The sequence below is a fragment of the Oncorhynchus keta genome, chromosome 36 (genome assembly GCF_023373465.1).
Source record: "Oncorhynchus keta strain PuntledgeMale-10-30-2019 chromosome 36, Oket_V2, whole genome shotgun sequence".
In the NCBI taxonomy this organism is placed as follows: domain Eukaryota; kingdom Metazoa; phylum Chordata; class Actinopteri; order Salmoniformes; family Salmonidae; genus Oncorhynchus; species Oncorhynchus keta.
Genome location: NC_068456.1, coordinates 24141867 through 24168699, shown reverse-complemented (window position 1 = coordinate 24168699; position 26833 = coordinate 24141867). Strand labels below are relative to the sequence as shown.

General features: G+C 46.5%; 1 protein-coding gene across 1 annotated transcript in view; it reads left to right on the top strand.

Annotated features, from left to right (window-relative positions):
- The window catches only part of LOC118378972 (mitogen-activated protein kinase kinase kinase kinase 3-like), a 97902-nt gene that overhangs the window by 54882 nt on the left and 16187 nt on the right, over positions 1-26833 (top strand). Inside the window, exons 3-14 of the mRNA XM_052498250.1 lie at positions 1209-1299; positions 1539-1603; positions 2029-2084; positions 2172-2219; positions 2332-2374; positions 2650-2722; positions 2968-3099; positions 3179-3241; positions 5481-5562; positions 5712-5828; positions 11025-11103; positions 11657-11715. Coding sequence (XP_052354210.1) covers positions 1209-1299; positions 1539-1603; positions 2029-2084; positions 2172-2219; positions 2332-2374; positions 2650-2722; positions 2968-3099; positions 3179-3241; positions 5481-5562; positions 5712-5828; positions 11025-11103; positions 11657-11715 — 908 coding nt within the window. The remainder of the gene's footprint in view (positions 1-1208; positions 1300-1538; positions 1604-2028; positions 2085-2171; positions 2220-2331; positions 2375-2649; positions 2723-2967; positions 3100-3178; positions 3242-5480; positions 5563-5711; positions 5829-11024; positions 11104-11656; positions 11716-26833) is intronic.

Here is a 26833-nt window from a genome sequence, read left to right as displayed (position 1 = left end):
GTGCTTTATGGCCTAAACATGATCTAGCCACCGGGCTAGTGCTTTATGGCCTAAACATGATCTAGGACACCGAGCTAGTGCTTTATGGCCTAAACATGATCTAGGACACCGGGCTAGTGCTTTATGGCCTAAACATGATCTAGGACACCGGGCTAGGGCTTTATGGCCTAAACATGATCTAGCCACCGGGCTAGTGCTTTATGGCCTAAACATGATCTAGGACACCGGGCTAGTGCTTTATGGCCTAAACATGATCTAGGACACCGGGCTAGTGCTTTATGGCCTAAACATGATCTAGGACACCGGGCTAGTGCTTTATGGCCTGAACATGATCTAGCCACCGGGCTAGTGCTTTATGGCCTAAACATGATCTAGCCACCGGGCTAGTGCTTTATGGCCTAAACATGATCTAGCCACCAGGCTAGTGCTTTATGGCCTAAACATGATCTAGGACACCGGGCTAGTGCTTTATGGCCTAAACATGATCTAGCCACCGGGCTAGTGCTTTATGGCCTAAACATGATCTAGCCACCAGGCTAGTGCTTTATGGCCTAAACATGATCTAGCCACCAGGCTAGTGCTTTATGGCCTAAACATGATCTAGCCACCGGGCTAGTGCTTTATGGCCTAAACATGATCTAGCTACCAGGCTAGTGCTTTATGGCCTAAACATGATCTAGCCACCTGGCTAGTGCTTTATGGCCTAACCATGATCTAGGACACCGGGCTAGGGATTTATGGCCTAAACATGATCTAGGACACCGGGCTAGTGCTTTATGGCCTAAACATGATCTAGCCACCTGGCTAGTGCTTTATGGCCTAAACATCATCTAGCCACCGGGCTAGTGCTTTATGGCCTAAACATGATCTAGGACACCGGGCTAGTGCTTTATGGCCTAAACATGATCTAGGACACCGGGCTAGTGCTTTATGGCCTAAACATGATCTAGGACACCGGGCTAGTGCTTTATGGCCTAAACATGATCTAGGACACCGGGCTAGTGCTTTATGGCCTAAACATGATCTAGCCACCAGGCTAGTGCTTTATGGCCTAAACATGATCTAGCTACCAGGCTAATGCTTTATGGCCTAAACATGATCTAGCCACCAGGCTAGTGCTTTATGGCCTAAACATGATCTAGCCACCAGGCTAATGCTTTATGGCCTAAACATGTAACTGATCGGATGACTGACTGTTTGATTGACAGGTGAGGACTTTGAGGTGGTGCAGCAGGAGATCATTGTGATGAAGGACTGCAAACATTCCAACATCGTGGCCTACTTCGGCAGCTATCTCCGGTAAGACTGGCATACTGATAGATCCGGTATGGATAGACAGTATTACAACTCTCTGAAGTTGGACTCAAATGATACAGCTATTTCAGGCATGATATTGACTATGTTGTCGTTTTGGATGGAGCAAAATTTAAAGTACAGCTAAAATGTCCGTCTTTGGTCTAATCGAGACTTGTCGGTTTCGGACAGCACGACTCACAGCATCAGTCTTGCTATCTTGTGGTCTGTCCCTTCTCCTTCAGGAGAGATAAATTATGGATCAGCATGGAGTACTGCGGAGGAGGATCTCTGCAGGATATTTATCACGGTAGTACACACACACACACACACACACACACACACACACACACACACACACACACACACACACACACACACACACACACACACACACACACGTGCGCACATAGTCTCTTCAAGCACACACCCGTTCCCACATTCACAAAGTCACTCACACTGTGGTGACCTATGCATTCATCCATGCTCACAGTCACCCTAATAGAATAGCTGTGTTTTCATCTAAAAACAGACCATAAAGCACAATAGATGAAAGCTTGTTACAATCAATATCCACACTCTTTCCACTCTCCCACTTAAGCTGTCATAGCCAGCCAGCACAGTAAATAGCACTCGTAAGTCAAACATCTGGTGTTGATCTCAAACGTGTGTATGAAATGCTTCAGATACTTTGCCTTGCTCTTAAACTCTGCCCTCTTCCTCCCTCCTGTCCAGTGACTGGGCCTCTGTCAGAGTCTCAGATTGCGTATATGTCACGGGAAACCCTCCAGGTACCTTTTGTTCCCCTGCTGACGTGTGAATCTACGGGTCAGATTGACTAAGAATTAGTGATATGTTGTTTTCTCCCTTCCTTACAGGGTTTGTACTATCTCCACAACAAAGGCAAAATGCACAGAGACATTAAGGTAATGCCATGTCAATGATGGCAATAAGCGTGCTTTCAAGTAGAGACGATTGACTTTCAAACCTTGTTTGGTGTGGTTATTTTTTGCCTGACCCTATAACTTTTTCTCATAGGGAGCAAATATTCTATTGACAGACAACGGCTATGTGAAATTAGGTAAGGTCTTTGAAAACCATTGCTTTCCCTTCAACCAGATATCAGTTCCCAAAGCCTCACCTTGACTACTTAGGCTGCGTTCACACAGGCAACCCAATTCAGATATTTTTTTGCCACTAATTGATCTGTTGGCCAATCACATCAGATCTTTTCAAATCAGATCTGGCTAGAGCCTGTCTGAACACAGCCTAAGTTACGTACTGTATTAGAATAAGATCTCACAATACCTCTTATCTTTTGCTAATTTTCTCTCAATTTCCCCTCTTTCTCCTTAGCTGACTTTGGTGTATCAGCACAGATCACTGCCACGCTGGCTAAGAGGAAGTCCTTCATTGGAACTCCATACTGGTGAGCTTCACCCCTGGTCCCTCCCCTTGGTGTCACACTGGGTGGGCTCTGACATGATGGTGTGGTTAATTGACTTATTGATCTTAGGATGTGACAGGCCATTCATATTGCTCTGGACAGTGTTATGATTAGTGTTATGGCTGGAATTATTGACTCACAATCATTTAACATGACTCCACTTAACATGACTGATGTTAAGTACTCTTATTTTTTGATCCCTATTTTTTTCCTCTCCCTCCTCTCAGGATGGCTCCAGAGGTGGCAGCAGTGGAGAGGAAGGGAGGCTACAACCAGCTGTGTGATATCTGGGCCGTGGGCATCACTGCCATTGAGCTGGCCGAGCTGCAGCCTCCTATGTTTGACCTGCACCCCATGAGGTAGTATGTGTGCGTGCTGTTGCTGGATATTTCTTGTACTTTTTGTTCTATCAACCAAGTCTATTTTCTTACTTTCCAGGGCCCTTTTCTTGATGACAAAGAGTAATTTCCAGCCACCCAAATTGAAAGACAAAGGGAAGTGGTAAGGGTTCATGTTTTCCTCTGTGAATAGCAGGGATTGAAAACTGTTCAGGGAACGGAACGAAAGTGATCAGTACTGGAATGGAACCATTATTTCAAATGCTGGGAACTGGTTAATTTACATTTTAGTAATTTAGCAGAAGCTCTTATCCATAGCAACTTATCGTAGTGCATGCATACGAATCGAACCCACAACTCCATGCTCTACCAACTGAGACACACGGGAACGTTCTTTTACGTTCCAGGCATTTCTCTAGTCCCACAAAAAAATGCAACAAAGCACCTATGCAAAGTCCTCACTCTGTCACTCAGAAACATATTCCAGTGTCTGCCTGCAAGCTGAAAATGTTTGTCAGTGTATGTGCATGTTTAGGCTACTGTAGCCCCTCCCCTCTCCGAAGCATAGGCTACTGTAGCCCCCCCCCTCTCTGAAGTGTAGGCTACTGTAGCCCCTCCCCCCTCTGAAGCATAGGCTACTGTACTGACATTGCAATCGTGACTCAGAAGATAGGGAGAGAGATTTTCTTTATTAACTAGAGAAGAATGAATGAACTTTTTCAATGCTAGATATTAAGGATATTATAGGTCAGGGCTCTCCAACCCTGTTCCTGGAGAGCTACTGTCCTGTAGGTTTTCACTCCAAACCTAATCTATCACACCTGATTCTAATAATTAGCTGGTTGATAAGCTGAACCAGGTTAGTTACAACTGGGGTTGGATTGAAAACCTACAGGGAACTGGGTTCCTGCTACAGGCCTAGTTATCACGGTTCACGTTGGATTTATAAACTTCAAGAAGGCAAGATGTTTTATTAATTGTGGTGCCACTCTGCACACACAATCTTGTTAGCTAACTAGCTCAAAGGACATTCAAAGTTCCTCCATAGAAGCCACATGTATAAATCTGTGACTCTAATTCAGATAATGCATGTCTGAAGATGCCAAGTAGAGTTTGACACAGGAACAGGACTCCGGAGGGTCTTGCGGGATTCTGTCAGGAGTGAAGTTCTGTGAAGTTCGGGGCAGGACAGGATCAACAGTCTACAGGAACGGGCAGTACAGGAATAGTTTTTTGGGCATAAACATGTCATTTGTGGAGCATTTTGTAAAAACACCAACTCTGTTGACTTGGCCTAATATAGTTTACTTAATAAAAATAAATACAAAATAAATGGTAGATTTCCCCCTTCTGTCGGCTCAATCTCGCACCTTGATCCAGTAATACATGTATTGTAAGAAATGCTGCTGTTTAAACAAATAGGCTATCAACTGGAGAGTGGGACAAGCAGCCTCAAGCAGTATACCTGCTCTACTCACTTTACCGTCAAGCCCAATTCTTCGTGTATTTAACTAAACCCGTGCCTTCTGCTGTGAAGAGCAGTGTATGTGCATGTTTAGGCTACTGTAGCCCCTTCCCAATCTGACTTATGCAGTACTGCCTCTGCTCATATATGGGCAGTGCTCAGCTGGAGGCTACAGATTTATGCCGATGCTGTTATGTGCAGACCATCCTGCTGGGGTCTCTGTCCTCATCCTCCAGCCTTAATCGATATACATTTAGGTAATTTACAATATGCTCTTATCCAGAGAGACTTAGGTCTACAGTCAGTTCATTTAACTGAAATAGGGAAGACAACCACATCTCAGTCGCATATTGCAGAACTGAAATTATTTTCAATACTTCCTAATTCTGCATCCACATGAGCACGGGACGGGAGTGATTTTTATTGGGACGGGACAGGAAAGTTCTGGGGTTATAGAACTGTTGCGGGATCAGGACCGTACAGGGAAAAAAATTACGGGACAAACATTGCCCACATATTAATACATTTTCACTCCCATATCAATCTCTAATTCCCAGTGCTTCAAGCCTCCTCCTCAAACCTCTCTCGCTCTTTCCCCACCTGCTAAATTTTAGCTGCTTCTTGCGCCAAAGACTACACTTGTCTGTCCATCACGCATGTTAACAACCAGCTTGCCTGCTCTATGTGCGCTGATTGGTGAAGTCATTAAATGAGCTAAATGTAAACTGTTGGATTTCACAGGTTACAAAAGCAACAGAAAGGAACAATATAAACCCTAACTTTTTGGGGGTTCCAACTTTATTCCCAAAAATGGTGATTCTGTTCAGAATGAAACAATTAGAAAATCATTTAGGTTCCAACCCCTGATTTTTCAATTCATATTACAATCATAAATGCTCTAACATGTATCTGTTTGTTCTGTCTCCTCCTATGAAAGGGGAAATAATTTCCATCATTTTGTCAAATTGTCCCTGACGAAAAATCCCAAGAAGAGGCCAACAGCAGAGAAACTATTACAGGTACCCCCAGTCTAAATGGAAACACTAGATTTCAGTGTCTGTCAAGAAAACATGTTAACCAGCCAATCATTGATTACCAGTTTAGAGAAGTGGAAATGCAATGGCCATCCTGTAGGCTGTGACCTCACATCCTCCTCCTGTGTCCACAGCATCCATTTGTGTCACAGCCTCTCAGTCGAACCCTGGCCATCGAGCTGCTGGACAAAGCCAACAACCCAGACCACACCACATACAATGACTTTGATGATGACGACCCTGAACCAGAGGTACAGTCACCACCCCAACCTTTACAGCTCCAGGTTTATCCAATCAAATGGCAGGATGAAGACTGACACCTCTCCTCACTGGTCTTACCATCGTCATGATCTCTTTACTGTCAGAGTTCTACATATTTTCTCTCTCCTCCATTATCCCTCTCTCTGCTCCTTCCTCAGTTTAAGTATAGGGGCCACTTCCTTCCCATCACCCCTGGTGCTTGGCGAGCTCCTCGCTTTGCCATCCGCAAGAAGGTACCAGTGTGGCCTGCATTAGAACTGCATCCGTACCTTGGTGATCAGTACCTGTAGTAACAGAGCACTAACTAACACCAATCTGTGTGTGCTCAGGTAGACTGGACCTTGTCAATGAACCCTGCTCATGGAGTTGGTGTTACTTACTTTGTTCAATCTATCTGCATGTGGGATTTTGAAGATTGTGTTTTAGGCATGAATAGGCTATTTTTTATTTTACCAGGTATGTTGACTGAGAACACATTCTCATTTACAGCAACGACCTGGGGAATAGTTACAGGGGAGAGGAATGAGCCAATTGTAAACTGGTGACAGTATGAGGGCTAGATTGGGGAATTTAGCCAGGACACCAGGGTTAACACCCCTACTCTTACAATAAGTGCCATGGGATCTTTGGTGACCACAGAGAGTCAGGACACCCGTTTAACGTCCCATCCTAAATATAGCACCCTACACAGGGGAAATGTCCCCAATCACTGCACTGGGGAAAGAGTGCCTCCTGGCCCTCCAACACCACTTCCAGCGGCATCTGGTCTCCCATCCAGGGACTAACTCTGCTTGGCTTCACTGCACTGGGGAAAGAGTGCCTCCTGGCCTGCTCCAACACCACTTCCAGCGGCATCTGGTCTCCCATCCAGGGACTAACTGCTGTGGTATGCTGCTGCTGGCGCAGTTCATGCTGCTGTGGTATGCAAGCCAGCAGTGGGTATATGCTGCTGCTGGCGCAGTGTGGTATGCGCAGGGTGGTATGCTGCTGCTGACGCTGGCGCAGGGTGGTATGCTGCTGGCGCAGTGTGGTATGCTGCTGCTGGTGCAGGGTGGTATGCTGCTGCTGGCGCAGGGTGGTATGCTGCTGTGGTATGCTGCTGGCGCATGGTGGTATGCTGCTGCTAGTGCAGGGTGGTATGCTGCTGGCGCAGGGTGGTATGCTACTGCTGGCACAGGGTGGTATGCTGCTGGCGCAGGGTGGTATGCTACTGCTGGCACAGGGTGGTATGCTGCTGCTGGTGCAGGGTGGTATGCTGCTGCTGGTGCAGGGTGGTATGCTACTGCTGGCACAGGGTGGTATGCTGCTGCAGGGCGGTATGCTGCTGCTGGTGCAGGGTGGTATGCTGGCTGGCGCAGGTAGGGTGGTATGCTGGTGCAGGGCGGTATGCTGCTGCTGGTGCAGGGTGGTATGCTAGGGTGGTATGCTGGCACAGGGTGGTATGCTGCTGGTGCAGGGCGGTAGGGTGGTGCTGCTGCTGGTGCAGGGTGGTATGCTACTGCTGGCGCAGGGGGTATGGTGGCATGGTATGCTACTGCTGGCACAGGGTGGTATGCTGCTGCTGGTGCAGGGTGGTATGCTACTGCTGGCACAGGGTGGTATGCTACTGCTGGCAGGGTGGTATGCTGCTGCTGGTGCAGGGTGGTATGCTGCTGCTGGCGCAGGGTGGTATGCTACTGCTGGCGCAGGGTGGTATGCTACTGCTGCTGCTGGCGCAGGGTGGTATGCTGCTGCTGGCGCAGGGTGGTATGCTGCTGCTGGCGCAGGGTGGTATGCTGCTGGCTGGCGCAGGGTGGTATGCTACTGCTGGCAGGGTGGTATGCTGCTGCTGGCGCAGGGTGGTATGCTACTGCTGGCACAGGGTGGTATGCTGCTGCTGGCACAGGGTGGTATGCTGCAGGGTGGCATGGTATGCTGGCACTGCTGCTGGTGCAGGGTGGTATGCTGCTGGCTGGTATGCTACTGCTGGCACAGGGTGGTATGCTACTGCTGGCAGGGTGGTATGCGCAGGGTGGTATGCTACTGCTGGCACAGGGTGGTATGCTGCTGGCTGGGTATGCTGCTGCAGGGTGCAGGGTGGTATGCGCAGGGTGGTATGCTACTGCTGGCTGGTATGCAGGGTGGTATGCTACTGCTGGCACAGGGTGGTATGCTGCTGCTGGCACAGGGTGGTATGCTGCTGGCTCAGGGTGGTATGCTACTGCTGGCACAGGGTGGTATGCTGCTGGCTCAGGGTGGTATGCTACTGCTGGCACAGGGTGGTATGCTGCTGGTGCAGGGCGGTATGCTGCTGCTGGTGCAGGGTGGTATGCTACTGCTGGCGCAGGGTGGTATGCTGGCACAGGGTGGTATGCTGCTGGCTGGTGCAGGGTGGTATGCTACTGCTGGCGCAGGGTGGTATGCTACTGCTGGCACAGGGTGGTATGCTACTGCTGGCACAGGGTGGTATGCTGCTGCTGGTGCAGGGTGGTATGCTACTGCTGGCGCAGGGTGGTATACTGCTGCTGGCGCAGGGTGGTATGCTGCTGGCGCAGGGTGGTGCTGGCGCATGGTATGCTGGCGCAGGGTGGTAATGCTGCTGTTGGCGCATGGTGGTATGCTGCTGGCGCAGGGTGGTATGCTGCTGGCGCATGGTGGTATGCTGCTGGCGCAGGGTGGTATGCTGCTGGCACAGGGTGGTATGCTGCTGGCTACATGCAGTTAAACTGAGAATAAGTTACTCCCAGCTCAAACATTCCTTCTATTGTATTTGTACATTGGTTTGTTAAAGCTAATCTTAACAGGCTTGTGATTTGTCTGGCTATGTGCTAGGCCAAGGGTGGGTGTAGTGCATGAACATGCATATAGTCATTAGAACTTGTTAGGTCTGCTGAGGTGAGGTCGAACTGCAGGGTTCTATCTATATGTAGTGTGTATATATCAGTATGTGTTTGGTCTCACAAGAAGACTGGTAAAGGAAACTTCCACCAAAGTCAATGGATGATGTGTGAATTTGAGCTCCTTGATCTGCATCTTTTGTTTTGGTTGAGACATCTCCTGCTGCCTTGCGTTGCCATGGTTTAATTGCCTGTTTGCAGTGTGGTCTGACTTTGCTGTGTTCTGTTGCTGCCGTGGAGGCGGAGAGGTTGTTGTGACTGACTGGGCCATTGTTCTAATTTTCCCTGACTCATGGGTCAGAGATCAGAACAGTTTCAGTCCCTTCAAATATACACATCTTAGTGACCGTAGATTCTCTTGGATGCTCAGCACTATCCATTTCCCTCAGAGAGAGGTTGAATTATGTTTTTGTTAGATGATGAAGTTTGCACAGGATTTAATAGTACCACTGTACAGTTATTGGACTGAGGAATGACACTAATTTAAGCATTATTGTAATTTTAAAGATTATGAGTTGGGTTATGTGTGCGTGATGATGATGTGTGTATATGTACAGTTGAAGTTGGAAGTTTACATATACCGTTGCCAAATATATTAAAACTCAGTTTTTCACAATTCCTGATATTTTATCAGAGTAAAAATTCCCCGTCTAAGGTCAGTTAGGATCACCACTTTATTTTTTAGAATGTGAATTGTTAGAATAATAGTAGAGAGAATGATTTCTTTCAGATTTGATTTCTGTCATCACATTCCCAGTGGGTCAGAAGTTTACATACACTCAATTGGTATTTGGTAGCATTGCCTTTAAGTTGTTTAACATGGGTCAAACGTTTCAGGTAGCCTTCCACAAGCTTTCTACAATTAGTTGGGTGAATTTTGGCCCATTCCTCCTGACAGAGCTGGTGTAACTGAGTCATGTTTGTAGGCCTCCTTGCTCGCACACACTTTTTCAGTTCTGCCCACACATTTAATATTGGATTGAGGTCAGGGCTGTGATGGCCACTCCAGTACCTTGATTTTGTTGTCCTTAAGCCATTTTGCCACAACTTTGGAAGTGTGCTTGGGGTCATTGTCCGTTTGGAAGACCCATTTGCGGCCAATCTTTAACTTTCTGACTGATGTCTTGAGATGGTGCTTCAATATATCCACGTAATTTTCCTCCTCATGATGCCATTTATTTTGTGAAGTGCAGCAGTCCCTCCTGCAGCAAAGCACACCCGGTTGCTTCACGGTTGGGATGGTGTTCTTCAGCTTGCAAGCTTCCCCTTGTTTCCTCTAAACATAACGATGGTCATTATTGCCAAACAGTTCTATTTTTATTTAATCAGACCAGAGGACATTTCTCCAAAATGTATGATCTTTGTCCCCATGTGCAGCTACAAACTGTAGTCTGGCTTTTTTATGGCAGTTTTGGAGCTGTGGCTTCTTCCTTGCTGAGCGGCCTTTCAGGTTGTCGATATAGGACTTGTTTTACTGTGGATATAGATACTTTTGTACATGTTTCCTCCAGCATCTTCACAAAGTCCTTTGTTGTTGTTCTGGGATTGATTTGAACTTTTCGCACCAAAGTACGTTCATCTCTTAGGAGACAGAACGCGTCTCCTTCCTGAGCGGTATGACGGCTGTGTGGTCCCATTGTGTTTATACTTGTGTACCTTTGTTTGTACAGATGAACGTGGTAACTTCAGGTGTTTGGAAATTGCTCACAGACTTGAACCAGACTTGTGGAGGTCTACAATTTTTTCCCTGTGGTCTTGGCTGATTTCTTTTGATTTTCCCATGATGTCAAGCAAAGAGGCACTGAGTTTGAAGGTAGGCCTTGAAATACATCCACAGGTACACCTCCAATTGACTCAAATGATGTCAAGCAAAGAGGCACTGCGTTTGAAGGTAGGCCTTGAAATGCATCCACAAGTACACCTCCAATTGACTCAAATGATGTCAATTAGCCTATCAGAAGCTTCTAAAGCCATGACATAATTTTCTGGAATTTTCCAAGCTGTTTAAAGGCACAGTCAACTTAGTGTATGTAAACGTCTGACCTACTGGAATTGTAATGAATTATAAGTGAATTATAAGTGAAATAATCTGTCTGTAAACAATTTTTGGGAACATTACTTGTGTCATGCACAAAGTAGATGTCTTAACCAACTTATCAAAACTACAGTTTTTGACAAGAAATTTGTGGAGTGGTTGAAGAACGCGTTTTAATGACTCCAACCTAAGTGTATGTAAACTTCCGACTTCAACTGTATGTAATGTATGTGTCTTGGATATTTAGGTATTCTATTCTGTTTTCTTCCTGACAGTCTCCTGTGTCTGTTCCCCATCGGATTCGCTCCACCAGCAGGAGCACCAGGGAAGGGAAGACGCTGTCTGAGATCACCTGTAAGTGTCTGTGTGACTGGACCAGTTTCCGGGACCCAGATTGAGCCGACTCCTGGACTACAAAGCATGCTTAGTGGAAAATCACCATTGAATGTGCTTTTTAGTCTAGGACTAGGCTGACTCTTGTGTGGCTGTGGTGGATTCATTTTTATCAGTCTGTGGTTATTGGCAGTGTGCTTAATCTGTGGTGTGGAGTGACTGACACATTCATTTCTTTGTGAGTTCATGGTAATCACAGTTTAGTGAACCTCTGTCTGTCAGGATTAACGTTGGCATGAGTATAATCTACTATTTTCAGCTTCCACAGATGAACGGCTCCTCAAACCATGCAGTGAAGGAGCGCACACACACACACACACTCCTCTGTTAAAGTACCTCAACACACTCACTCATCTATCTCTACCTGCAGTTGTACAGTTAAACTTTGCTCTCTCTCTCTCTCTCTCTCTCTCTCTCTCTCTCTCTCTCTCTCTCTCTCTCTCTCTCTCTCTCTCTCTCTCTCTCTCTATTGCTGTCACTCTCTCTCTCTATTGCTCGCTCTCTCTCTCCCTAGTTGGCCAGGTGAAGTTTGACCCCCCGTTGAGGAAGGAGACAGAGCCCCATCATGAGCTGGTGAGTAGCCTGGTCCTGCAGTGTCCCCCTGATACAACTGGCTGAACCGTGTGTGTCGGTGCCGTAACAGGAAAAAGAAACATAGATAGGCCCCATTAGCTGAGACTCTGCTGAAGTTTAAATCCCAATTAATGCATTTCTGATCTCAAGTCTTCCATATTATAAATGTCCCAGTGTAGCATATCCTCTGTCCTTTTTTCTCCTAAATTTGTCTGAATGCGCCCCTGGCTGAGGTTTCAGTGCAGGGTTCATAAGGCATGCATGGCCACCCCTCTTCTCTCCCCTCACTCTCATCCCTCACTCCCTACCCCTCTTATCCATCCTCTCCCCTGCTTTAATCCCTTTCTCTGATTGGATGGCATTAACTTTGAATTAACGGGTCTTTCTCACTCTGCCTGTTGAACAGCCCGACTCTGACCCTTTTTTGGACTGTGCAGAAGAGCTGTACTACACGGCGAGATCTAATCTGGTATTTTCCCACATCTCTCCATTTCTTCTTCTGGGTCGTCTCTTCTTCTTAACGCTTAAATGTCCTCTTTCAGTTTGCCTTGTCTCTTTCGTGGAGTGTCTAAGTTTGATGGATGTCAGTAACTGTTTGTTAATTTGTGTCTGTGAAGCCGTCTTCACCTCATTTGCTGTTTCTGTTGTTATTCTGGTCTTATGTTGGTTGTTATTTGAAATGGATGGTCTTCAACCACATATCTAAGGCTCTTGAGAGAGAGGGATGGGGGGAAACTGTTTAGAGGGAGAGGAATGGAGGGATGGGGGAGAACTAATGAGGGAGGGATGGGGGAAAACTGTTTAGAGGGAGAGGAATGGAGGGATGGGGGAAAACATTTACAGAGAGAGAGGAGAATGGGGGTTGGGGAAAAACTGTATAGAGAGAGCAGAATGGAGGGATGGAGGAAAACTGTATAGAGAGAGAGGAATGGAGGGTTGGGGGAAAACTGTATAGAGAGAGCAGAATGGAGGGATGGGGAAAACTGTATGGAGAGAGGAATGGGGTAAAACTATATAGAGGGAGAGGAATGGATGGATGGGTAAAAACTGTATAGAGGAATGGAGGGATGGGGGAAAACTGTATAGAGGGAGAGGAATGGAGGGATGGGGAAAACTGTATAGAGAATGGAGGGATGGAATGGAGGGATGGGGGAAAACTGTATAGAGGAGAGAGGGATGGGGAATGGAGGGATGGGGGGGAAAACTGTTATAGAGGGAGAGGGATGGAGGGATGGGGAAAACTGTATAAAGAGAGAGGGGTGGAGGGATGGAGGAAAACATTTATAGAGAGAGGGAGAATGGAGGGATGGGGAAAAACTAATAGAGGAGGAATGGAGGGATGGGGGAAAACTGAATAGAGGAATGGAGGGATGGGGGAAAACTGTATAGAGGGAGAGGGATGGAGTGATGAGGGAACTGTAATGAGGGAGGAATGGAGGGATGGGGGAAAACTGAATAGAGGAATGGAGGGATGGGGGAAAACTGTATAGAGAGAGGAATGGAGGGATGGAGGAAAACATTTATAGAGAGAGAGGAGAATGGAGGGTTGGGGGAAAAACTGTATAGAGAGAGCAGAATGGAGGGATGGAGGAAAAAATTTACAGAGTGAGGAGAATGGAGGGTTGGGGGAAAAACTGTATAGAGAGAGCAGAATGGAGGGATGGAGGAAAACATTTATAGAGAGAGAGGAGAATGGAGGGTTGGGGGAAAAACTGTATAGAGAATGGAGGGTTGGGGAAAAACTGTATAGAGAGAGAGAATGGAGGGATGGGGAAAACTGTATGGAGAGAGATGGGGTAAAACTGGAGGGAATGGATGGATGGGGAAACTGTATAGAGGAGAGGAGAATGGAGGGATGGGGAAAACTGTATAGAGGGAGAGGAATGGAGGGATGGGGAAAAACTGTATAGAGGAGAGGGATGGAGGGATGGGGAAAAAACTGTATAGAGAGAGAGGAATGGAGGGATGGGGGAAAACTGTATAGAGGGAGAGGAATGGAGGGATGGGGAAAACTGTATAGAGGAATGGAGGGATGGGGGAAAACTGTATAGAGAGAGAGGAATGGAGGGATGGAGGAAAACATTTACAGAGAGAGAGGAGAATGGAGGGTTGGGGGAAAAACTGTATAGAGAGAGAGGAATGGAGGGATGGGGAAAACTGTATAGAGAGAGAGGAATGGAGGGATGGGGGAAAACTGTATAGAGAGAGGGATGGAGGGATGGGGAAAACTGTATAGAGGAGAGGGATGGAGGGATGGGGAAAAAACTGTATAGAGAGAGAGGAATGGAGGGATGGGGAAAACTGTATGGAGAGAGAGGAATGGAGGGATGGAGGAAAACATTTACAGATAGAGAGGAGAATGGAGGGTTGGGGGGAAAACTGTATAGAGAGAGAGGAATGGAGGGATGGGGAAAACTGTATGGAGAGAGGGATGGAGGGATGGGGGAAACTGTATAGAGAGAGAGGAATGGAGGGATGGATGAAAACATTTACAGAGAGAGAGGAGAATGGAGGGTTGGGGGAAAACTGTATAGAGAGAGAGGAATGGAGGGATGGGGAAAACTGTATAGAGAGAGAGGAATGGAGGGATGGGGAAAACTGTATAGAGAGAGAGGAATGGAGGGATGGGGAAAACTGTATGGAGAGAGGGATGGAGGGATGGGGGAAACTGTATGGAGAGAGAGGAATGGAGGGATGGGGTAAAACTTTATAGAGAGAGAGGAATGGATGGATGGGTAAAAACTGTATAGAGGGAGAGGAATGGAGGGATGGGGAAAAAACTGTATAGAGAGAGAGAGGGTGGAGGGATGGGGAAAAACTGTATAGAGAGAGAGGGAGGAGATGGGGAAAACTGTATAGAGAGAGAGGGATGGAGGGATGGGGAAAACTGTATAGAGGGAGAGGAATGGAGGGATGGGGGAAAACTGTATAGAGGAGAGGGATGGAGGATGGGGAAAACTGTATAGAGAGAGAGGAATGGAGGATGGGGAAAACTGTATGAGAGAGAGGGAATGGAGGGATGGGGAAAACATGTATAGAGAGAGAGGAATGGAGGGATGGGGAAAACTGTATAGGAGAGAGGAATGGAGGGATGGGGAAAACTGTATGGAGAGAGGGATGGAGGGATGGGGAAAACTGTATAGAGAGAGAGGAATGGAGGGATGGATGAAAACATTTACAGAGAGAGAGGAGAATGGAGGGTTGGGGGAAAAACTGTATAGAGAGAGAGAATGGAGGGATGGAGGAAAACTTTATAGAGGAGAGAGGGATGGAGGGTTGGGGGAAACTGTATAGAGAGAGAGGAATGGGGGATGGGGAAAACTGTTATAGAGAGAGGGAATGGAGGGATGGGGAAAACTGTATAGAGAGAGAGGAGATGGAGGGTTGGGGGAAAACTGTATAGAGAGAGGAATGGAGGGATGGGGAAAAACTGTATAGAGAGAGGAATGGAGGGATGGGGAAAAACTGTATAGAGAGAGAGGGATGGAGGGATGGAGGAAAACTGTATAGAGAGAGAGGAATGGAGGGATGGGGAAAAACTGTATAGAGAGAGGAATGGAGGGATGGGGAAAACTGTATAGAGAGAGAGGAATGGAGGGATGGGGGAAAAACTGTATAGAGGGAGAGGAATGGAGGATGGGTAAAAACTGTATAGAGGGAGAGGGAATGGGAGGGATGGGGAAAAAACTGTATGAGGGGGATGGGGATGGGGAAAAACTGTATAGAGGGAGAGGGATGGAGAGATGGGGAAAAACTGTATAGAGGGAGAGGGGTGGAGGGATGGGGAAAAACTGTATAGAGGGAGAGGGGTGGAGGGATGGGGAAAAACTGTATAGAGGGAGGGGGATGGAGGGATGGGGAAAAACTGTATAGAGGGAGAGGGGTGGAGGGATGGGGAAAAACTGTATAGAGGGAGAGGGATGGAGAGATGGGGAAAAACTGTATAGAGGGAGAGGGGTGGAGGGATGGGGAAAAACTGTATAGAGGGAGAGGGGTGGAGGGATGGGGAAAACTGTATAGAGGGAATGGAGGATGGGGAAAACTGTATAGAGGAGAGGAATGGAGGGGGGAAAACTGTATAGGCAGGAATGGAGGGATGGGGAAAAACTGGAGGAATGGAGGGATGGGGAAAACTGTATAGAGGGAGAGGAATGGAGGGATGGGGAAAACTGTATAGAGGAGAGAATGGAGGGATGGGGAAAAAATTGTAAGAGAGGAATGGAGGGTTGGGGGAAACTGTATGGAGAGAGGAATGGGGGGATGGGGTAAAACTGTTTAGAGGGAGAGGAATGGAGGGATGGGGGAAAACAGTTATAGAGAGAGAGGAATGGAGGGATGGGGAAAACTGTATGGAGAGAGGGATGGGGGGATGGGGTAAAACTGTTTAGAGGGAGAGGAATGGAGGGATGGGGGAAAACAGTTATAGAGAGAGAGGAATGGAGGGATGGGGAAAACTGTATAGAGAGAGGGAATGGAGGGATGGGGGAAAACTGTATGGAGAGAGGAATGGGGGGATGGGGAAAACAGTTATAGAGAGAGAGGAGAATGGAGGGATGGAGGAAAACATTTACAGAGAGAGGAGAATGGAGGGTTGGGGGAAAACATTTATAGAGAGAGAGGAGAATGGAGGGTTGGGGGAAAACTGTATAGAGAGAGCAGAATGGAGGGATGGAGGAAAACATTTACAGAGAGAGAGGAGAATGGAGGGTTGGGGGAAAAACTGTATAGAAAGAGAGGAATGGAGGGATGGGGAAAACATTGTATAGAGGAGAGGAATGGAGGGATGGGGAAAAACTGTATAGAGGAGAGAGGAATGGAGGGATGGGGAAAACTGTATAGGAGAGAGGGATGGAGGGATGGGGAAAACTGTATGAGGGAGGAATGGAGGGATGGGGGAAAACTGAATAGAGAATGGATGAAAACTGGGGGAGAGGGAGGAAAAACTGTAATAGGGGAGGAATGGAGGGAGAAAACTGGAGGGTGGAGGAAAACATTTATAGAGAGAGAGGAGAATGGAGGGTTGGGGGAAAAACTGTATAGAGAGAGCAGAATGGAGGGATGGAGGAAAAAATTTACAGAGAGAGGAGAATGGAGGGTTGGGGGAAAAACTGTATAGAGAGAGCAGAATGGAGGGATGGAGGAAAACATTTATAGAGAGAGAGGAGAATGGAGGGTTGGGGGAAAAACTGTATAGAGAGAGAGGAATGGAGGGATGGGGAAAACTGTGTAGAGAGAGCAGAATGGATGGATGGAGGAAAACATTTATAGAGAGAGAGGAATGGAGGGATGGGGAAAAAACTGTATAGAGAGAGAGGAATGGAGGGATGGGGAAAACTGTATGGAGAGAGAGGAATGGAGGGATGGGGAAAATTTATAGAGGAGAGAGGGATGGAGGGATGGGGGAAAACTTATAGAGAGAGAGAGAATGGAGGGATGGAGGAAAACATTTATAGAGAGAGAGAGAATGGAGGGTTGGGGGAAAACTGTATAGAGAGAGGGAATGGAGGGATGGGGGAAAACTGTATGGAGAGAGAATGGAGGGATGGAGGAAAACTTTATGAGAGAGAGGAATGGAGGGATGGGGGAAAAACTGTATAGAGGGAGAGGAATGGAGGGATGGGGAAAAACTGTATAGAGAGAGAGGAATGGAGGGATGGGGAAAAACTGTATAGAGGGAGAGGAATGGAGGGATGGGGAAAACATTTATAGAGAGAGAGAATGGAGGGTTGGGGGAAAACTGTTATAGAGAGAGAGGAATGGAGGGATGGGGAAAACTGTATGGAGGGTTGGGGAAAAACTGATAGATGGAGAGGGGGAAACTGGAGGGATGGGGAAAAACTGTATAGAGGAGAGAGGAATGGAGGGATGGGGAAAAAACTGTATAGAGGGAGAGGGATGGAGGGATGGGGAAAAAACTGTATAGAGGGAGGGGATGGAGGGATGGGGAAAACTGTATAGAGGGAGAGGAATGGAGGATGGGGAAAACTGTATAGAGGGAGAGGGATGGAGGGATGGGGAAAACTGTATAGAGGGAGAGGGATGGAGGGATGGGGAAAAACTGTATAGAGGGAGAATGGAGGGATGGGGGAAAAACTGTATAGAGGAGAGGAGGGATGGAGGGGGGAAAAACTGTATAGAGGGAGAGGAAAAACTGGAGGGATGGGGGAAAACTGTATAGAGGAGGATGGAGGGATGGGGAAAACTGTATGGAGAGGGGAATGGAGGGATGGGGAAAACTGTATGAGAGAGGAATGGAGGGATGGGGAAAACTGTATAGAGGAATGGAGGGATGGGGGAAAACTGTATAGAGGAATGGAGGGATGGGGAAAACTGTATAGAGGAATGGAGGGATGGGGAAAAACTGTATAGAGGAATGGAGGGATGGGGGAAAACTGTTATAGAGAGAGGGAATGGAGGGATGGGGAAAACATTTAGAGAGAGAGGAGAATGGAGGGTTGGGGGAAAACTGTATAGAGAGAGGAATGGAGGGATGGGGAAAACTGTATAGAGAGAGGGATGGAGGGATGGGGGAAAACTGTATAGAGAGAGAGAATGGAGGGATGGAGGAAAACTGTATAGAGAGAGAGGAGAATGGAGGGATGGGGGAAAACTGTATAGAGGAGAGAATGGAGGGATGGGGAAAACTGTATAGAGAGAGAGGAATGGAGGGATGGGGGAAAACTGTATAGAGAGAGAGGATGGAGGGTTGGGGAAAACTGTATGAGAGAGGAATGGAGGGATGGGGGAAAACTGTATGGAGAGGAATGGAATGGGGGGGGAAAACTATAGAGAGGAGAGGATGGAGGGATGGGGGAAAACTGTATAGAGGGAGAGGAATGGAGGGATGGGGAAAACTGTATAGAGGGAGAGGAATGGAGGGATGGGGGAAAACTGTATAGAGGGAGAGGGAATGGAGGGATGGGGAAAACTGTATAGAGGGAGAGGAATGGAGGGATGGGGAAAAACTGTATAGAGGGAGAGGGATGGAGGGATGGGGAAAAACTGTATAGAGGGATGGGGAAAACTGTATGAGGGAGGAATGGAGGATGGGGAAAACTGAATGGGGAAAAACTGTATAGAGGGAGAGAATGGATGGATGGGGGAAAACTGTATAGAGGGAGAGGGAGGGATGGGGAAAAACTGTATAGAGGGAGAGAGGGATGGAGGAAAACATTTATAGAGGAGAGGGAGAATGGAGGGTTGGGGGAAAAACTGTATAGAGGGAGAGGAATGGAGGGATGGGGAAAAAAAACAGTATAGAGGAGAGGAATGGAGGGATGGGGAAAACTGTATAGAGGAGAGGAATGGAGGGATGGGGAAAAACTGTATAGAGGGAGAGGGGAATGGAGGGATGGGGGAAAAACTGTATAGAGGGAGAGGGATGGAGGGATGGGGAAAACTGTATAGAGGGAGGGGAATGGAGGGATGGGGAAAAACTTTATAGAGGGATGGAGGGATGGGGAAAACTGTATAGAGAGAGAGGAATGGAGGGATGGGGAAAACTGTATAGAGGGAGAGGAATGGAGGGATGGGGAAAACTGTATAGAGGAGGGATGGAGGGATGGGGAAAACTGTATAGAGATGGAGGGATGGGGAAAACTGTATAGAGGGAGGAATGGAGGGATGGGGGAAAACTGTATAGAGGAATGGAATGAGGGATGGGGGAAAACTGTATAGAGAGAGGAATGGAGGGATGGAGGAAAACATTTACAGAGAGAGGGAGAAAAACTGGAGGGTGGAGGGATGGGGAAAAACTGTATAGAGGGAGAGGAATGGAGGGATGGGGGAAAACTGTATAGAGGGAGAGGGGGGGGGGATGGGGGAAAACTGTATAGAGGGGAAAACTGAGAGGAGAATGGAGGGGATGGAGGGAAAAACTTACAGAGGAATGGAGGGATGAAAACTGGAGGGTTGGGGGAAAACTGTATAGAGAGAGAGAGGAAAACTGGAGGGATGGATGGAAAACATTTATAGAGAGAGAGGAGAATGGAGGGTTGGGGGAAAAACTGTATAGAGAGAGCAGAATGGAGGGATGGAGGAAAACATTTATAGAAAGAGAGGAGAATGGAGGGTTGGGGGAAAACATTTATAGAGAGAGAGGAATGGAGGGATGGAGGAAAACATTTATAGAGAGAGAGGAGAATGGAGGGTTGGGGGAAAAACTGTATAGAGAGAGAGGAATGGAGGGATGGGGAAAACTGTATGGAGAGAGGGATGGAGGGTTGGGGGAAACTGTATGGAGAGATGAATGGGGGGATGGGGTAAAACTATATAGAGGGAGAGGAATGGATGGATGGGTAAAAACTGTATAGAGGGAGAGGAATGGAGGGATGGGGAAAAACTGTATAGAGGGAGAGGGATGGAGAGATGGGGAAAAACTGTATAGAGGAGGATGGAGGGATGGGGAAAACTTTATAGAGAGAGAGGGGAATGGAGGGATGGGGAAAAACTGTATAGAGGAGAGGGATGGGGAAAACTGGAGGGATGGAGGGGAAACTGTATAGAGAGAGAGGGAATGGAGGGATGGGGGAAACTGTATAGAGAGAGGGATGAGGAATGGGGGATGGGGGGGAAAACTGTATAGAGAGAGAGGGGAATGGAGGGATGGGGAAAACTGTATAGAGGGAGAGGAATGGAGGGATGGGGAAAACTGTATAGAGGGAGAGGGATGGAGGGATGGGGAAAACTGTATAGAGGGAGAGGGATGGATGGATGGGTAAAAACTGTATAGAGGGAGAGGAATGGAGGGATGGGGGAAAACTGTATAGAGGGAGAGGGATGGAGGGATGGGGAAAAACTGTATAGAGGGAGAGGGATGGAGGGATGGGGAAAACTGTATAGAGGGAGAGGAATGGAGGGATGGGGGAAAACTGTATAGAGGGAGAGGGATGGAGAGATGGGGAAAAACTGTATAGAGGGAGAGGGATGGAGGGATGGGGAAAAACTGTATAGAGGGAGAGGGATGGAGGGATGGGGAAAAACTGTATAGAGGGAGAGGAATGGAGGGATGGGGAAAACTGTATAGAGGGAGAGGAATGGAGGGATGGGGAAAAACTGTATAGAGGGAGAGGGATGGAGGGATGGGGAAAAACTGTATAGATGAATGGAGGGATGGGGGAAACTGTATAGAGGGAGAGGAATGGAGGGATGGGGGAAAACTGTATAGAGGAATGGAGGGATGGGGGAAAACTGTATAGAGGAATGGAGGGATGGGGGAAAACTGTATAGAGGAATGGAGGGATGGGGGAAAACTGTATAGAGGAATGGAGGGATGGGGGAAAACTGTATAGAGGAATGGAGGGATGAGGGAAAACTGTATAGAGGAATGGAGGGATGGGGGAAAACTGTATAGAGGAATGGGGGAAAACTGTATAGAGGAATGGAGGGATGAGGGAAAACTGTATAGAGGAATGGAGGGATGGGGGAAACTGTATAGAGGAATGGAGGGATGGGGGAAAACTGTATAGAGGAATGGAGGGATGGGGGAAAACTGTATAGAGGAATGGAGGGATGGGGAAAAACTGTATAGAGGGAGAGGAATGGAGGGATGAGGGAAAACTGTCATGAGGGAGGAATGGAGGGATGGGGGAAAACTGTATAGAGGGAGAGGAATGGAGGGATGGGGAAAAACTGTATAGAGAGAGAGAGGCATCATTGTTCTTCCTCTGTCATCCATGGTTAACTGCAAGGAAACACGTGCCGTCATCATTGCTTTGCACAAAAAGGGCTTCACAGGCAAGGATATTGCTGCCAGATATTGCACCTAAATCAACCATTTATCGGATCATCAAGAACTTCAAGGAGAGCGGTTCAATTGTTGTGAATAAGGCTTCAGGGCGCCCAAGAAAGTCCAGCAAGCACCAGCACCGTCTCCTAAAGTTGATTCAGCTGCGGGATCGGGGCAACACCAGTACAGAGCTTGCTCAGGAATGGCAGCAGGCAGGTGTGAGTGCATCTGCACGCACAGTGAGGTGAAGACTTTTGGAGGATGGCCTGGTGTCAAGAGGGGCAGCAAAGAAGCCACTTCTCTCCACGAAAAACATCAGGGACAGACTGATATTCTGCAAAAGGTACAGAGATTGGACTGCTGAGGACTGGGGTAAAGTCATTTTCTCTGATGAATGCCCTTTCTGATTGTTTGGGGCATCCGGAAAAAAGCTTGTCTGGAGAAGACAGGCTGAGCGCTACCATCAGTCCTGTGTCATGCCAACAGTAAAGCATCCTGAGACCATTCATGTGTTGGGTTGCTTCTCAGCCAAGGGAGTGGGCTCACTCACAATTTTGCCAAAGAACACAGTCATGAATAAAGAATGGTACCAACACATCCTCCAAGAGCAACTTCTCCCAACCATCCAGGAACAGTTTGGTGATGAACAGTGCCTTTTCCAGCATGATGGAGCACCTTGCCATAAGGCAAAGGTGATAACTAAGTGGCTCGGGGAAGAAAACATCGATATTTTGGGTCCATGACCAGGAAACTCCCCAGACCTTAATCCCATTGAGAACTTGTGGTCAATCCTCAAGAGGCGGGTGGACAAACAAAAACCCACAAACTCCAAGCAATAATTATGCAAGAATGGGCTGCCATCAGTCAGGATGTGGCCCAGAAGTTAATTGACAGCACGCCAGGGCAGATTGCAGAGGTCTTGAAAAAGAAGGGTCAACACTGCAAAATATTGACTCTTTGCATCAACTTCATGTAATTGTCAATAAAAGCCGTTGACACTTATGAAATGCTTGTTATTATACTTCAGTATTCCATAGTAACATTTGACAAAATATCTAAAGACACTGAAACGGCAAACGTTGTGGAAATTAATATTTGTGTCATTCTCAACTTTTGGCCACAACTGTACTGTAGGGAGAGGGATGTCTCTGTACAGCAGAGAGATGGATGAACCTCCTCATAGGGAAAACCTGTGTGACTGACTTGGACCCCTGAGGCCATGGCCTATTAGAGCGGGAACAGATCAAGCCCTACGTTGCCATTACCAGTCCCCCCTGTCTCCTTCTGCCAAATATTACTGCTGACTCAGACCACGGACTCCACAGTCACAGTTTAACTCGTTAGACCTCATTTCTTTCCCTCATATGAATACTGGGGGATTTGTTGATGTGACTGAGGCAGCAGGATATGGCAGTTTGTTAGCATAAGTAAGAATATGTTAGCTGAGCTCTCTTTGGCCTAATGTAGTATGGCTGTCAGGTTGTTAGCATCAGTAAGAATATGTTAGCTGAGCTCTCTTTGGCCTAATGTAGTATGGCTGTCAGGTTGTTAGCATCAGTAAGAATATGTTAGCTGAGCTCTCTTTGGCCTAATGTCGTATGGCTGTCAGGTTGTTAGCATCAGTAAGAATATGTTAGCTGAGCTCTCTTTGGCCTAATGTCGTATGGCTGTCAGTTTGTTAGCATCAGTAAGAATATGTTAGCTGAGCTCTCTTTGGCCTAATGTAGTATGGCTGTCAGTTTGTTAGCATCAGTAAGAATATGTTAGCTGAGCTCTCTTTGGCCTAATGTAGTATGGCTGTCAGTTTGTTAGCATCAGTAAGAATATGTTAGCTGAGCTCTCTTTGGCCTAATGTCGTATGGCTGTCAGTTTGTTAGCATCAGTAAGAATATGTTAGCTGAGCTCTCTTTGGCCTAATGTAGTATGGCTGTCAGTTTGTTAGCATCAGTAAGAATATGTTAGCTGAGCTCTCTTTGGCCTAATGTAGTATAGCTGTCAGTTTGTTAGCATCAGTAAGAATATGTTAGCTGAGCTCTCTTTGGCCTAATGTAGTATAGCTGTCAGTTTGTTAGCATCAGTAAGAATATGTTAGCTGAGCTCTCTTTGGCCTAATGTAGTATGGCTGTCAGTTTGTTAGCATCAGTAAGAATATGTTAGCTGAGCTCTCTTTGGCCTAATGTAGTATGGCTGTCAGTTTGTTAGCATCAGTAAGAATATGTTAGCTGAGCTCTCTTTGGCCTAATGTAGTATGGCTGTCAGTTTGTTAGCATCAGTAAGAATATGTTAGCTGAGCTCTCTTTGGCCTAATGTCGTATGGCTGTCAGTTTGTTAGCATCAGTAAGAATATGTTAGCTGAGCTCTCTTTGGCCTAATGTAGTATGGCTGTCAGTTTGTTAGCATCAGTAAGAATATGTTAGCTGAGCTCTCTTTGGCCTAATGTAGTATAGCTGTCAGTTTGTTAGCATCAGTAAGAATATGTTAGCTGAGCTCTCTTTGGCCTAATGTCGTATGGCTGTCAGTTTGTTAGCATCAGTAAGAATATGTTAGCTGAGCTCTCTTTGGCCTAATGTCGTATGGCTGTCAGTTTGTTAGCATCAGTAAGAATATGTTAGCTGAGCTCTCTTTGGCCTAATGTAGTATGGCTGTCAGTTTGCGGTGTGTTGGTCCGTAGGAGTCACAGTCTGTCACTTAGCTGTGAAGGGGTATGTCATCTGATCTGAGGGACCCGCATTTAGGGTTGCAAAGGGTCGGAAACTTTCTGGTAAACTTCCAGATTTCTTCCGGACATTTTCCATGGGAAGTTGAGAAATTTTGCCGAAATTCATCAAAAACGTTATGTTATAACAGTGAACCTTTTTTGTGGGATACACATAAGGCAATTCTAGGTCTTGTGGCATATTTTGGTTAAACTATCCCCAATTCAATAGAATTGTAACCCTCTGCATGTACAGTGCATTCTTCCATCACATGTACAGTGCATTCTTCCATCACATGTACAGGTGATTCTCAAGATCTTGCACACTAATGAGATGCTATTGAGCCCAGACTACACTATCTGAGCCAAGGACTACATGCTTTCTGGTCAATTTTGATTACAATACTGGGTGGGGTGAAAATATTTTATATGACATACATTACATGATTTTTTGTTAACTAGTAAATAGTAGCCTACATAAAAGTGTGTTTTAAATAATTTCTAACTTATTAACCATTTCTGCTAGTTAGTTTTTGCTACCATGTGGAATTTTAGCTTGCTTGAGCCTGCTAACTGAGGAGTGTTAATTCACCTGTTTCCATATATGTTTAATTACATCTTTTCTTTTTTTTTTCTTGCAAAGGAGTTGTTTAATCTAACTGCTTAACTATTTATCTGTACATGGAATTGTCTTTGATTTTTATTTACTCATTTTTAAAATAATCTTTACAGGAAAATGCCACGAGCACTCTCTGATGTGTGGAGACATTTCACTGCAGCTAATGTAGAAGGAAAAGCTGTGTACGTTTGCAAATATTGTGCCAAATCATATGTGAAGAATGCAACAACAATGCAGAATCATCTGGCCAAGTTCATAAAGTTCCCTCAGCACGCACAACAAGCAATCTCTGACAAAAGTCCCTCTACTTCTATTCGAGGTGAAAATGATGAATCCGACACCTTATCGATACCAACAGCTCATGGTCCTCCTGGAATCAGAAGTTTTTTGACTCAATGGAGGAACGTAGTCAGAGAAATGCTGATGAATGTCTTGCTTGCTGTTTATGCAACTGGTTCACCTCTGATGCTCACAGGCAATGTGTATTGGAAGAGATTTCTGAATTTTCTTTGCCCAGCATACACCCTTCCAACCAGACATGCTTTATCTACTCATTTGCTGGATGCAGAGTTCAACAGAGTTCATGTGAAGGTCAAGCAAATCATAGAGAAAGAAGACTGTATTGCAATCATCTCTGATGGGTGGTCGAATATTCGTGGGCAAGGAATAATTAACTACATCATCTCCACCTCTCAACCAGTATTCTACAAGAGCACAGACACAAGGGACAACAGACACACCGGTCTCTGCAATTGCAGATGAGCTGAAGGCAGTCATCAATGACCTTGGACCACAGGAGGTATTTGCACTGGTGACAGACAATGCTGCGAACATGAAGGTTGCTTGGTCTGTGGAGGAGTCCTACCCTTACATCACACCCATTGGCTGTGCTGCTCATGCATTGAATCTGCTCATCAACGACATTATGGCACTGAAAGCAATAGATACAATCTACAAGAGAGCCAAGGAAATGGTTAGGTATGTGAAGGGTCATGAAGTTATAGCAGCAATCTACCTCACCAAGCAAAGTGAGAAGAATAAGAGCACCACATTGAAGCTACCCAGCAACACCCGTTGGGGTGGTATCATCATCATTTTTGACAGTCTCCTGGAGGGAAAGGTGTCTCTCCAAGCAATGGCCATATCACAGTCTGCCGATATGGACTGCCTCATCAAGAGGATCCTCCTGGATGATGTATTTTGGGAGAGTGGTAAGCAGCCTGAAACTCCTGAAACCTATAGCAGTAGCCATTACACGGATTGAGGGAAACAATGCCATCCTGTCTGATGTTCAGACTCTGAGGAAACTGCAGTTCTGAAATACATCAAAAAGCATGAAGACTTCTGCCTGAAGCCCACACATGCCGCAGCGTACATGTTGGACCCCAAGTATCCTCCATCCTGTCTGGTGCAGAGATCAACAAGGCCTATGGTGTCATCACTACTGTGTCTCGCCACCTTGGCCTGGATGAGGACAAGGTTCTTGGCAGTCTGGCGCAGTACACTTCCAAGCAAGGGCTTTGGGATGGAGATGCAATATGGCAGTCGTGCCAACATATCTCATCAGCCACCTGGTGGAAGGGACGTTGTGGATCTGAGGCTCTTTCCCCTGTTGCCTCCATCATCCTCCAAATCCCACCAACATCAGCCTCCTTGTTTGGAAACACACACACACCGAAGCACACAACAGGCTGACCAATACAAGGGTTGAAATATTGGTGGCCATCCGGGCAAATTTTAGACTTTTTGAGCCTGACAACAAGCCATCCTCAACAAGGTTGGAAAGTGACAGTGAAGATGAGGCCTGAGTCTGATGTTCAAGAGGTGGACATTGAGGAGGTCCAGGGAGAAGACATGGAAGTCTGAGAGGAGAACAACCAAAGCTTTAGTTTCTAGACTATCATTTTACAGATGTATGTCGAAAATGTTTTTGGGAGATGCGATGGATTATTGGGGATCATTCAATATTCCCTTTCAGTGTTCAGTGAAATCATCCCATGTGAAGAGTCAACTCATTTAATGGTCAATTCGTTTTTTAAATTTCTATTGGAAGGATTTAATCATTTGCAATTATGTC